Source organism: Cherax quadricarinatus, chromosome 9, assembly GCF_038502225.1.
Source record: "Cherax quadricarinatus isolate ZL_2023a chromosome 9, ASM3850222v1, whole genome shotgun sequence".
In the NCBI taxonomy this organism is placed as follows: Eukaryota; Metazoa; Arthropoda; class Malacostraca; order Decapoda; family Parastacidae; genus Cherax; species Cherax quadricarinatus.
The window spans coordinates 11,149,145-11,163,646 of record NC_091300.1 but is presented as its reverse complement, the minus strand read 5'-3'; the positions used below and the strand labels follow the sequence as shown (position 1 = coordinate 11,163,646).

The window sequence follows — 14,502 nt, the reverse complement described above, 5'->3', positions numbered from 1 at the left end:
AATAATAGTTTCCTCTTGCGAAGTTGCCTATGGGTAACACTTGCCACTCCAGAGGTGCTTGGCCCAGGGTCTTCTGTGGCCACACTGGCCACCCCAGAAGTGCTTGGCCTAGGGTCTGATGTGGCCACACTGGCTACCCCAGAGGTGCTTGGCCCTAGGACAGGTGTCGCTACCCCAGAGGTGATGGGCTGGGGGTCATCTGGGTTATCGTCGATATTTTCACTAATTCCTTGAATATTACTGGCCCAATTAGTGTCAAATCCACTAAACTCACGATCTCTATCACTTTCCTCGAATAGTAGTGTTAATACGACGAGGCGTGAGTGAATCACGAGGATGTGCCATGATGTTGACCCAGGATGGAGCTGAATGTAACTGGTCCTACCATGTGGTACCCAGGCATCCCAGATTTTCTGTATACTGTGCACACCCATTCTCTCATGTCTAGGCGACTCAGGCCTATCGCGCAAATTTTGAACGAATGAAAAATAAAACATATATACGTTTGGGGTGCTACGCGCGTGAACGTATATATACGTTTGGACCGTTTAAGGGTTAATATACGTGATAGTGTAAACATGTTATCAGGCTTGTATATGCATCTGAAATTAAGAAAAAAAAAACACACACAAAAAAAAAAAACAAGATGAGAAGAGATTATGTTTCACTTTACAGCTGTGGCTAGAAACCTAACCTGCTGTATCAGTGGGGCCTTCCTGTATATCCAATGTGGTGAATTACTTATTAATTCTGGTAATAAATAGAAGTGCATAATAAAATCATATTAAAAGCAAATGTCAGGGCTACGTTATCTCAAAGCAATCCATAATTTCATCATAAGATGATAGATTATAGACTATTATTTAACATGTTCCTTTTTAACAAATTCACAAAATTCAAATGAAAGAAATTAATTTTTTCTCTGCAGTCAATACTGTCACCTAATTGCAGGTGTTACCTGAGAGTAAAAGTTAATGAAAATCTCCATTTACTTTGTTCTTATAAATAATCTTAGTTCTGTGTATCGGGTAACTTTATCTCTGACATTGGCTAGAACACAGAATATTTAATAAAGACTTAAAATGTGATGTACTGTATTGATGAATGATAAGCATTCTTCACATATGCTCTACTGTACTTCTACAATAAAATATTTGTGTATATTAACCCTTAAACTGTCCAAACATAGATCTACGTTTTTTCAACATTTGAAAGTATGTAAAAAAAGTAGATCTTCTTTTCTTTTTTTTACATTTGAAAATGTGCAAAAAAAAATTTGATCTACTTTTTTTTATATATTTGAAAATATATGAAAATATTTTATATTTTCAAATATAGTCGGACTTGAGTCCTGGAAATGGGAAGTACAATGCCTGCACTTTAAAGGAGGGGTTTGGGATATTGGCAGTTTGGAGGGATATGTTGTGTATCTTTATGTGTGTATGTTCTAGACTGTTGTATTCTGAGCACTTCTGCAAAAACAGTGATAATGTGCGAGTGTGGTGAAAGTGTTGAATGATGATGAAAGTATTTTCTTTTTGGGGATTTTCTTTCTTTTTTGGGTCACCCTGCCTCGGTGGGAGACGGCCGACTTGTTGAAAAAAAAAAAAAAAAAAAAATTGAAAATATGTAAAAAACGTAAATCTACTTTTGGAGCACTACGCATGTGAACGTAAATTTGTTTGGACAGTTTAAGGGTTAAAAACTTACCTTATCATTTGTATAAACAGTAATGTGATTTAATATTTATATTTTATTGTCTTTAAATATCCACTAGAAATATGTTGTGCATAATAGCACAAAAAAATCCGTTCTCCAGTTACCTATGCTATATAATATGAGTGTGATGAAAATGGTTTTGAAGTTTAAGAATGAGAGACTTGTACATTTGTTGCCCAAGTGTCTCATATGCAATATGATCTCATTCTGACAATGCATACATACTTGTATAAAATATGCATGCTCAAGAATGGGTTGTACAGATGAGGTACAATGTATTTTGATTATTAGTGTATTTATGAGAAGGCATTAAACCCAAAGGGGTCATACAATGCCTAAGAAATAAAAGGTAATAGAGTTAGATCCACAAAAGGAGAGGGTAACTCCAATTTCTCAGATCATGAGCTCTTCACCAGCATCATGCCACTGCATTAAAAGGAGTGTATTTTGATTTTTTTTTTTTAAGGTTCTGCCTTAAATTTGCAAGTCTTTCTCTGATAAATTTCTACCAGTTTGCTTGTTTGATCTTGACTTATCCACTTTGATTGTAGTACTAAATTCTCTTTACACTGCATCTAACTGTCACGTTATTTATATACTTCTTTTGCTAATTCTCCATTCCTCTTTGATGTTTTTTTTTGCATTTACTGTATTACTGTTTCTTCCTTTATTTCTTGCTAGTTCATCAGTTAATTTTTCCTGTTATCTGATTACACCTCCCATTTCTTAACCTCTTATTAGACCTTTTTATCTTCAAAAATTTCTAAACTCATTATCAGGTATGTACATATTTTATACCTTGTATGTTATATTTGTGTCTAATTTCCTCCCCTAAAATATTGTTGTGTAAATTATGACTATTTAACCATATCATCCTAGTTAGGCTAAGCAGTGTTACTTACAGTAAGTAAACTTTTTACATATACTAGTGAAACTTAACCCTTAAACTGTCCAAATGTAGATCTATGTTTGCACGCATAGCACTCCAGATGTAGATCAATGTTTTATTTTTCATTCCTTCATATTTGGCACAATAGGCTTGAGTCACCTAGACATGAAAGAATGGGTCTGTGCACTCAGTGTGCGCAGTATTAAAAAAATCTGGGAGCACTTAGTACCTTGTGGGAGCACCAGTTCAACTGAGCGCCAGCTAGAGCAAACAGCACGGCACTAACACAAACAGCATTAACACTCCCATTTTAAGAGGAAAGTAAAAATAGATAAATACACGAGTGAGTGTGGGTGGATGTGAGTTGGACCTGACTAGCTTGTGCTACTAGGTCTGATGTCATGCTCCTTCCTTCAATGGATGTGACCTGACTAGGTGGGTCATTGGTCTAAGTCAAGGGGGATGAGGGTGACATGGACCTGCCTTGCATGGGCCAGTAGGCCTGCTGCAGTGTTCCTTCTTTCTTATGTTCTTATGTATTTGGCAGGCTGGCCGGTTGGCTTGCTTTGGCTATCTCTGGCTGTCTCTTTGTCTATATCTCTATCTGTCTATCTCTATCTATATCTTTGTCTATCTATATATCTGTCTCACATGTACACATAAATACAGTTATACATAGTGTAAATTACCTAGGATAACGCAAAAATTCCAGGCAAAGACAGACAGACAGATAGATAGATAGACAGACAGACAGAAACATGTTTGTGTGTATCAGTGAAAACAAATAAAGCCTGTTTTCCTCGAGCACCTATTTATCAAATGTCACCGAGCTGATAACAGATGTCATAAAATCATTCTTCAAGGGGTGCGATATACATACACTCTAGGCAGACAGAAAGACAGATAAGAGACAGACAGACAGACAGGCAGATGGACAGACAGATACACACAAACATGTCTTGTCTCTGTCTAACAGTGATAACAAATACAGTGAGGGTTAGTTGGAGCAGTGGGCATTTATCAAATGTCAATGGGCTGTCAACAGTATAGGGATGCCTTTCATAACAACATGCTTCAAGGTATACGCCAGGGTATCTAAAACATTGCTGGGACCTATAAATACTTTGTATATATTTCTAGACAATAGTAAATAACCAAGCAGGTGTAAATGTTCACCTGTCAATGTGATTGTGACTATTTGAGCACTATTTCAGTACCTAATATTAGTGTCAGAACAAAAATTGGCTATGAAATTACAAGATTATAAATTGTAATTATCAGAACATAAAAAATATATAAATTAAAATAAAAACGAGAAAAAAAGGTATATTGGCAACACTTCTGCAAGAGGCAGGAGTCGATGTTGCCATCAGGTGAGCATTCAGAGCCATTTACGGTCTTATATCTCGGTAAGTACTGACCCTAAAAATTTTTTTTTATCCTATAACACATAGAAAAATGTGCTCTTCATTTTAAAAGAATTTTTTTTTTTTTTTTTTTTCAAAAAATTCGGAGTGCCACGTGAGTGAACATAGATCTACGTTTGGACAGTTTAAAGCTTAATAATAAATCAACTCTAGCTCCTGAACACTCACTAAAGTTCTACACTCCTACTGCAATGTAGACTGTGGTGGTTTGGCAAAAAATAATTTTGAATCCTGACAATATCAGTTGCTGGTTCAGCTGATGACAACTGCCAGTTGTCACCAGCAATGCTATTTTCTTAAATTAATTTTCTCACTTATTCCCAGACTTCTTCAGTTATTTCTTTTCTTCAGAGTAATCTTTCTTGCATATACTCTCATGAGGCTTCCAAGATTTCTAATTCCAACTTTTAACCTAATTCTCTCATTTCACTCTGCAAGTTATTTTTTTTTTTTAACACGTCAGCTGCTTCCCACAGAGACCCAAAAAGAAAAAAAACTTTCAGCCTTAAACCCTAGAGGTCATAACGCCTGGGGATATAGGAGGGAAATCAGGTTCGATCCAAGGAGGGGGAGGATAAGTCCGATTTCTTGGATCAAGAGCCCCTCTCTGACATCTAGAAGCCTTCAAGGGATTCACTGTACTCCTTTGGGCTCTTTTGGAACTTGAAATACAGTTTTCACTTTCATTTTGATTATTTATCTCCTCTACACACAACATATTTCTCACAACATACAGGTACATATAATGAAATTCCTGGAGTTTTTTCTGGGTGATCAACAAGTGATTACCTGTCTGTAGTTACAAGAGCAGTGCTAAGCTCATGCTGTACCATCTTCAGTACTTAGCTCATCATAAGTTTTTTTTTTTTTTAAGTTACCAGTGGTTGCAGACTTGCTGCTTCCTCCTGTAGCCCATTCTATTTATCTCCCAGTTTACAAAGAAAAATTTGTGTCCTTTTGACAGCTCTTCTGAAATTTGTATTAGTGGCCTCTTGTTATGCCAGTTATTGAGGTTATGAAATCCTTGCCAGTTCATTGGTATTTTTTTTTTTTTAAATCTTGAAAGCAGTTATGTCTCATCAGCTCCCAAAGATGGCATTTCCAATGCTTTCATCCTTTTTTTCATACCCCACTGTTTAGCTCTAAGACCCATATTTTGTAGCTCCTCTTTGGACTTTCTCTAGCTTAAGTGAGTGAATATGTTTGTGTATAAGGAAATTTGTATGTGTATATGTGTGCATGACAATACAGTAACATGTCTTAACCTAAAATGTTACAATTATTGGGATCCTGGATAACTAAACCAAGAATATACACAAGTTTTATTGTCTACAAAACTTGAGACCCTATATTTCAAAAGCAAATATAATCACAGCAAATATAATATAATATATACAATACAGTACTGTACCTATATATCTGCTATGAAGGCAATGGTTCTAAGAAATCCCTTTCAATGACTGCTTCAATGTGAGCAAAATTTGAGGACAATACTGAAGTTGCAGTAGAACCTTGTTGTGTACCAGATGACACAGAAGATGAAAAAGACACATGGCTTCCACTGAAGGTCTGCCCGACTGTAGCTGTAGCAGGGGTGAAAGTTGGCAACACAAGAGTATTAAAAAAGGGCTGCAAATCCACAAGTGTTGAGATACTGGATACAGTCAGCATTAGTTGGCCGGGATGGTGCTCCAGGGTCCTAGTGTCTTTATTCCCAGTCTAAAATCAAAGCAGAGGAATTATTTAACATAACTACTTTCTTTTATAAATTCCACTCAAAATTTAAAGTCATAGAATCAGTATGCCATATGTAGCCTTTTTTAATGCTAAAGAGGCCATGTGACATGGGATAATGATACTGTTTTTTGTCTTTGTTAAATAATGGTTTCCTCTCTCTGTCTCTCTCTCTCTCTATTTTTAAGTCATTGTGAAATTATCAGCATTATGCTCAAAAGTTCATATTGCCTGTTTTGTATGCTATTTAATTCATGTTTTGCATTCAAACATTTTGTCCCCCCTCTCATATAATAGGGTGCCTAATGCACTAAAACCTCTGAAAATTGATGCAGCTTCCTTTTTTGATGCTGCACTGTGAGTGTTACCTAGGAAGCATATACTGTACGCTAATATGAGAGCAAAACACTTCACTTTCTTCTAAGGAGTACTTTCACAGGCAACCTTTCTTTTCAACACGCTGGCCAACTCCTACCGAGGCAGGGTGATCAAAAAAAGAAACACTTTCACCATCATTCAACACTTTCAACATCATTCACACATAATCACTGTCTTTGCAGAGGCATGCAGATATGACTGTCAGACAATTCATTTAATAGTTCAGCTTAGAATCTCATGCCATAATTCATCAGTTATTCCATTCATGGGGCATGCTGTGTGAATGCCTTACCAGTACCGTAAATAAAGTTACACAAACCTTGTCTGCCATGAGCTTGGCAATACGAGCAATATGAGGCACAAAATCACAACTCTTTAGGAGAATGTTTCCAGCTCCTTCATTTTTTTCCTCAGTGCCTGAGGTTGGAATGGGACCCACAAATGCCCAACGATACCTAAAAATAATTAAGATTTATAGTCAAACAGTTATGGTGTGAGCATTAAGTGTAATAAAGATTGGGGCATACAAGTCAACTTCTGAAGCTGAATTTGCTGTTCTATATCCACCATATAAACTGACACTCCCTTTCCCTAGTTGTAAGATCTCAGTCAGAATTATTAGATGAAAAATTTGGGTTGACTTATGCACCAAGTTTAAAATATCAGAGAATATTGTACTTTAATAAAAGTTGTTAAATTTTGATTTTGAAAATGATAGTACTGAAACTCATTAAAAATTTAATTTGCACAATTGTATAAATCTCAAAACCAAGTACAGTGGAACCTCAAATATCGATCTGCTCCCAACTCAACCAAATATGTAAGTGTATTTTTGTAAGTGCTTTTATAGGTGTACAGCTGTATAGCCCTTGTGGCTTAGCGCTTCTTTTTGATTATAATAATAATATAGGTGTACAGTAGACCCGTGACTTACGATATTAATCCGTTCCTGAGAGCCCATCGTAAGATGAAATGATCGTAGGTTGAATTAATTTTCCCCATAAGAAATAATGGAAATTAAATTAATCTGTGCAAGACACCCAAAAGTATGAAAAAATTTTTTTTTTTACTACATGAAATATACATTTTCCTACACACAAAAAGATGGATACATGCACAATAGTAGAGTAATACATACACAATATATATTGTGCATGTACTACTCTACTAAATGATGAATAAATGACACCTTTATTGAAGATGTAGTGATGAGACACTGTTCGTGTCCTGGGAGTGCCTTTTCCTCCTGAGTAATGTAGGCCCTGTTTAGCATTTTCTTCTAGAACAGGCCTTATCACACTGTGTATGCCACTACGATTCTTAAATCTCTCAAACCAACCTTTGCTGGCCTTAAATTCACCAACATGAGCACTAGTTCCAGGTATTTTTCCTGTTCACCTGGGTGTTAGTCGACTGGTGTGGGTCGCATCCTGGGAGACAAGATTAAGGACCCCAATGGAAATAAGTTGGACAGTCCTCGATGACACGCTGACTTTCTTGGGTTATCCTAGGTGGCTAACCCTCTGGGGTTAATTGTTTTTCAGTATTCTCGATAAGCCACACCAACAACGGTGGTGCAGCAGCAGCTGACAGTGCTACAGCAGCAGCAGCTGACCATGGTGCAGCAGCAGACCATGGTGCAGCGGCAGCTGACCGTGGTACGATAGTATTTCTCACCCTTTTTACCACAGGGTTGGAACTAGAAGCTTTCTTTGGGCTCATGGTGGCTTATTTAACAGTTAGAAGCACTAAAAACAATGGAATAATACAAAATATTCCAAATGTATGCTTGGGAGTGACTGCTCTGGCTTGTAAACATTGGCACACTAACTGAAGGCAGGCCAGCTGAGGTGCACTCAGGCAGACAGACATGTGGACAGGTACTGGACGAATGCTGTAGGTCGAGTTTTTCAATGTACGTCGGGGTCAAATTTTTACGCTGAAACGCATCATAGGTCGGTTTTAACGTAGGTTGGGGACATCGTACGTCGGGGGTCCACTGTATTTTTGAGGGTCTGAAATGAACTAATCTAATTTACATTATTCCTGATAGGAATAAATTCGTTCGGTAACAGCACTCGAACAGCCGTCTGGAATGAAAAAAGTTTGATATTTGAGGTTCCACTGTACTAGTTTCTTGTATTACATTGAACATTAAATGCTATATCATCTGTTTTGGAATAAAGGTTTTCTTTGGACACTTACATTTGGAACTGTGGTAAATGCTGTGCAGGAAGAGCCAGCATAAGGTCTAGAAGTTTGCAGGCTGACAAATAGAGTGTGAGCCAGGCAGGATGGTTATGTGCATTTAGACCATTCTGAGAACTAAAGACCCAGGATGAATCTAAGGTAGAGAGCCGTTTCAGATGAGAGCTGAAAATGTTCAACAGTTTTATAATGCTATATAAACCTGATGACCACAGAGGAAGTGATGTAGAGTACTGCACACATTCTTCTAACTACTGAACATATAAATACAGCCTCTCCTCACTTACTGATGTACTCATTTACCGACGCCTCGGACTTACGATGGGCTCTCTGACCAGGATTCATATCACAGCTGATGTCCTCTATTCTGTTTATTTCAATATTCAGTACACTACTGTATAAACATTTAAAAATATACCAGAAATGTTATAAATGGTGCAAAGGTGACATGAAAACAATATCAAAGATGGTTGACACAAACTACCACTTAGCTCATTATTTTTACATTTGTTAAATAATTCAGGTGCTATTTTTTTTTTAGCTTTAGAATATTTACTTTATTTTTTACTTAATTCTAACTATAGATTCACTACAAATCTTATGATTACAAGCATTGATCCTGATACCAACCTCTTATTTAATGACATAAATGATTCAAACAGTTACTGTAATTACTACACAGCAGAACAATCAAAGGCACTTCTCAGAGCAAACAACAACATAACTATCTTTAACTACAATATCAGATCTTTAAGCAAGCATTATGATGACCTAGCATTACTAAATTCCTTGCATGCCAATATGTCCATCATTACACTAACTGAAACCTGGCTAAAGCCTGATACTACAGATGTCTATGCCATTCCTGGTTACACAGCCATACACAACTGTAGGCCAGACCAACAAGGGGGGTGGCACTGCTATATACTACTCAGACCAACTAGAATTTATCACTAATACTTGCACAAGGGATGAACATGGGGAATATATAATAGCTAAATTCAAATCCAAATACCTACAAAAACCTCTCACAGTGATAAACATCTACAGAGTTCCACAATCAAACATTAGCCAATTTAGTCAAAACCTAGGAAGTATGATGCTGTATAGTCCTTGTGGCTTAGCGCTTCTTTTTGATTATAATAATAATAGGAAGTATGATAACTGATGCACGCATGAACAAAGATCACTTACTACTCTCAGGTGACTTCAATATAAATCTCCTGCAAGACCAGGACCCACACGTTACTGAATTCACAAACACAATGAGTAACTGCATGTTGCTACCAACAGTAACAAAACCTACAAGAGTTACAGAGACTAGTGTTTCCCTACTTGACCACATCTGGACCAATACCATATCCCCTTTAAAATCAGGCATAATTACAGATAATACCACAGACCACTACCCTACTTTCCTCATAACAACTCTTGGTAAAATACCCCAAGACACTACTAAAGTCACCTTCAGACTTCACAATGAGGCAGCCATTAATAACTTCACAACAGCAGTAACAAACATTGACTGGCACACTGAGCTAGAAATCTATACAGATATTGACGAATGTTTTAATAATTTTCTAAAAAAGACCCAATACCTTTATAACAAGCACTGCCCTAAAAAAACTAAACAGATGACAGCTAAGAGACTGAACAGTCCCTGGCTAACACCCAGCATTCTCAAATCCATAAATACAAAACACCGATATGAAAAACAGTACAGAATGGGTCACATAACCAGAGACCAAACAAAACGTTACTCGTCAATCCTAACCAGCCTGATAAGAAGGGCAAAAAAATTGTATTATGAGAACAGATTATCCAACTTACGAGGTGATATAAAAAAGACCTGGAAGACCCTATCAGAAATTCTGGGAACAAAAAAGATATCACGACATAGCGAAATAAAATTAGCAAAATCAGATGAACCCCAACTCCCACCAACAGAAACAGCAAACAGACTCAATGATTTCTTCTCCACTATAGGTCAAAACCTTGCCAATAAAATCCCAAGCTCAGATACCCCACCAAATGACTACCTCACTGGCAACTACCCGAACACACTGTTCCTAGCTCCGACTAACCCATACGAAGTCTCCCTTATTATCAACGCACTGAAAAACAAGGCAGGAGATTTAAATACCTTACCACCCTTTATATACAAAAAAGCGTCACAAGTACTATCACCAATCATTGCAACACTCTTTAACAAATCCATTGAATCCTCCACCTTCCCTACAGTTCTCAAAATAGCAAGGGTCACCCCGATCCATAAAGGAGGAGACCAAACAGAGTTGAATAACTATAGGCCAATATCCAATTTACACCCTCTCTCAAAAATCTTCGAAAAATTAATTCATAAACGAATCTACTCCTACCTCATCTCCCAAAACATTCTCAACCCCTGCCAATTTGGATTCAGGCCTAATAAAAATACTAATGATGCTATTATACACATGCTAGAACATATATACACTGCAATAGAGAAAAAAAGAAGTCCCACTGGGCATCTTCATTGACTTACGTAAAGCTTTTGATACAGTTGACCATGACTTGCTCCACGTAAAATTGTCACACTATGGTATTAGAGGGCACTCCCTCAACTACCTCAAATCTTACCTCAGCAACAGAAGCCAATATGTGTACGCAAATGGGGCAAGCTCTTCCGCACAACCTATTACAGTTGGTGTCCCACAGGGAAGTGTCCTTGGCCCTCTTCTCTTTCTCCTATACATAAATGACCTACCAAATGCTTCGCAATTACTCAAACCCACACTTTTTGCAGATGACACTACATACGTCTTCTCTCACCCAAGCCCAGTCACGTTAGCCAATACTGTAAACACCGAATTACAGAAAATATCTACCTGGATGAGGACTAACAAACTTAGAAAATTTACAAGACTGTAGGCATACTATCAAAGATACGGTACTATGTTCCACAGTCAGCCCTCCTGGCCCTTTATCACTCTCTTATTTACCCCTATCTCACCTATGGAATTTGTGCATGGGGCTCAACAACAATTAACCATCTCAGACCACTAATTACCCAACAAAAGGCTGCAGTTAGAATGATAACAAATTCTCACTACAGGCAACACACTCCACCAATATTCAAAACACTCCACCTACTCACCATACAAAACATCCATACTTATTATTGCACCTATTACATACATAGAACACTTAACTCTGATATTAACCCTCCCCTCAAACATCTCCTTGCCAACCTCAACAGAACACATGACCATAACACAAGGCACAGATCACTCTTTGATGTTCCTCGTGTCCGTCTCACGCTATGCAAAAACTCAATGCACATAAAAGGCCCTAAAATCTGGAATTCATTACCTGTAAATATAAAAGAAACACTACCTGTTTATAAATTCAAGTCTCTTCTCAAAGTTCACTTACTCACTCAAAACCAAATAAATACTAAATAACTGAACCTTATAAATTGTATATCCAAAATGTTACTCACAATTATATCACATAAATGTTAAACCTAGGACCCAATCTAACTTTGTTATTTTTTTAAATACACTACCTAACAGAATACTCCATTCTACTGAATGAACAGCAATGCATGCAACCATATGACCTGTCTTTGTAATACTCATTTGTGCTTTATAGTTATCTGTTTACAATAATGTCTTATCACTGATTTCATCATTGCTTAGTTAATCTTAAGTTAATTTTAAGCCAGCCCGTAATGCTATGCATATAAGTGGCTTTGGCATGCTGCTCTTACCTGTATTTTTTTTGTACCTCTGTATGTATGCTAAAATTTCTAAATAAATAAATAGTATGCCCCTCACTTAGCGACGAATTCGTTTAACAATGTGGTCTTAGGAACGGAACTCCGTCATTAAGTGAGGAGAGGCTGTACTAAATACACTGTATGCAAGTTTTTTTCACACTTCATTTTACAGGCTTAGAACCATTATCTTGTCTCAGCTCATTTAAACAAACCCTCACACTATGTAAGATGTACTACTCTCAGATGCACCACATTAATCAAACCTGGGGTCCTTTTGGTTGTTAGCCAAACACTTACCACAAAGCTACAGGTCACCTATTTGTGATTAGTACCTATCAATGGCTACAGGGGAAGAGTTATGCTTGTGGAGTTCCATTTGCAATGTTTAATCTATTTTTTTTTTTTTATCAAGTTGGCCATCTTCCACCGAAGCAGGGTGACTCAAAAAGAAAGAAAATCCCCCAAAAGAAAATACTTTCATCATTCAACACTTTCACCTCACTCACACATAATCACTGTTTTTGCAGAGGTGCTCAGAATACAAGTGTAGAAGCATATACGTATAAAGACACACACCATATCCCTCCAAACTGTCAATATCCCAAACCCCTCCTTTAAAGTGCAGGCATTGTACTTCCCATTTCCAAGACTCAAGTCCAGCTATATAAAAATAACCGGTTTCCCTGAATCCCTTCACTAAATATTACCCTGCTCACACTCCAACAGCTCGTCAGGTCCCAAATACCATTCGTCTCCATTCACTCCTATCTAACACGCTCATGCATGCTTGCTGGAAGTCCAAGCCCCTCACCCATGAAACCTCCTTTACCCCCTCCCTCCAACCTTTTCGAGGACAACCCGACCTTCCTTCCCCTACAGATTTATACACTCTCCATGTCATTCTACTTTGATCCATTCTCTCTAAATGACCAAACCACTTCAACAACCCCTCTTCAGCCCTCTAATACTTTCATTAACTCCACACCTTCTAATTTCCACACTCCGAATTTTCTGCATAATATTTACACCACACATTGCCCTTAGACAGGACATCTCCACTGCCTCCAACTGTCTCCTCGCTGTAGCATTTACAACCCAAGCTTCACACCCATGAGTGTTGGTACCACTATACTTTCATACATTCCCTTCTTTGCCTCTATAGATAACGTTTTTTTGTGTCCACATATACCTCAATGCACCACTTACCTTTTTTCCTTCATCAATTCCATGATTAACCTCATCCTTCATAAATCCATCCGCTGACACGTCAACTCCCAAATATCTGAAAACATTCACTTCTTCCATACTCCTCTCCAATTTGATATCCATTTTTTCTTTATCTAAATCATTTGATATCCTCATCATCTTACTCTTTTCTATGTTCACTTTCAACTTTCTACCTTTACGCACTCTCCCAAACTCGTCCACTAACCTTTGCAATTTTTCTTTAGAATCTCCCATAAGCACAGTATCATCAGCAAAAAGTAACTGTGTCAATTCCCATTTTGTATTTGATTCCCCATAATTTAATCCCACCCCTCTCCCGAACACCCTAGCATTTACTTCTTTTACAACCCCATCTATTAATATATTAAATAACCATGGTGACATTACACAGTTTTTGCAGCACTTATTACCTATTCTTGTATCCCATTCCACTCTTTCGCCATCTGAGGAATAAATTATAGTATGCTTTCAGCACCATTTTTTCTTGGTTTACAACTGTGGCCTTTTGTACTCCCTGTTGATGATACCAAGGACTGTTATTTTTTTTTTATATGGTTAACAGGTTTTTTCTTTTCCTACTATCAGCCATTGTTTGTAATTTTAGTGTTCAGCCCTTCTTTGTAACTCAATTTTGAAATGAAAACTATTTTGAATTTTATCTTTTTCTATTCTGTACATAATTTTTTTAGGGGCAGGTATCACATCACCAGTGCATACAGTACGTATTTCCATTTTGGCTTAAACATACATAATTTTTTTTTTTAACACACTGGCCATCTCCCACTAAAGAAACACTCTGCCATCATTCACCCTATTACTGTCTTGCCAGAGACATGCCAATACTACAGTGCAGATGCCCCTCCAAACTGCAAATATCCCCATCCCTCCTTCAGAGTACAGGCACTGTATTTCTCACCTCCAGATTCCCTGAATCCCTCTATAATATGTTACCTTGTTCATACTCCAACAGCTCAGGTTCCAAAAACTAATTCTTTCCACTCCTATCTAACATGCTCACACACTCCTGCTGGATGCGTAAGCCCTTGCACACAAAACCTCCTTTACCCACCTCCTCCAACCTTTCCTAGGATGACACCTACCCTGCCTCCTTCCACTACAGATTCATACACCCTCCAAGTCAACCTATTTTGCTCCATCCT

At 37.6% G+C, this 14,502-nt stretch overlaps 1 protein-coding gene across 12 annotated transcripts in view; it reads right to left on the bottom strand.

Annotated features, from left to right (window-relative positions):
- Window positions 1–14,502, bottom strand: part of LOC128686219 (protein DOP1A) — a 234,706-nt gene that overhangs the window by 16,649 nt on the left and 203,555 nt on the right. For 9 of the 12 annotated variants that reach the window (XM_070083220.1, XM_070083218.1, XM_070083225.1 and 6 more), the window contains 3 exons: window positions 8,353–8,520; window positions 6,467–6,602; window positions 5,346–5,754 (listed from right to left, as the gene is read on the bottom strand). In XM_070083220.1, the coding sequence (XP_069939321.1) occupies window positions 5,458–5,754; window positions 6,467–6,602; window positions 8,353–8,520 (601 nt within the window). In that variant the 3' untranslated portion in view covers window positions 5,346–5,457. Of the gene's footprint in view, window positions 1–5,345; window positions 5,755–6,466; window positions 6,603–8,352; window positions 8,521–14,502 lie in introns of those variants that run through there. The other 3 variants (XM_070083223.1, XM_070083224.1, XM_070083219.1) reach the window with 2 other exon arrangements.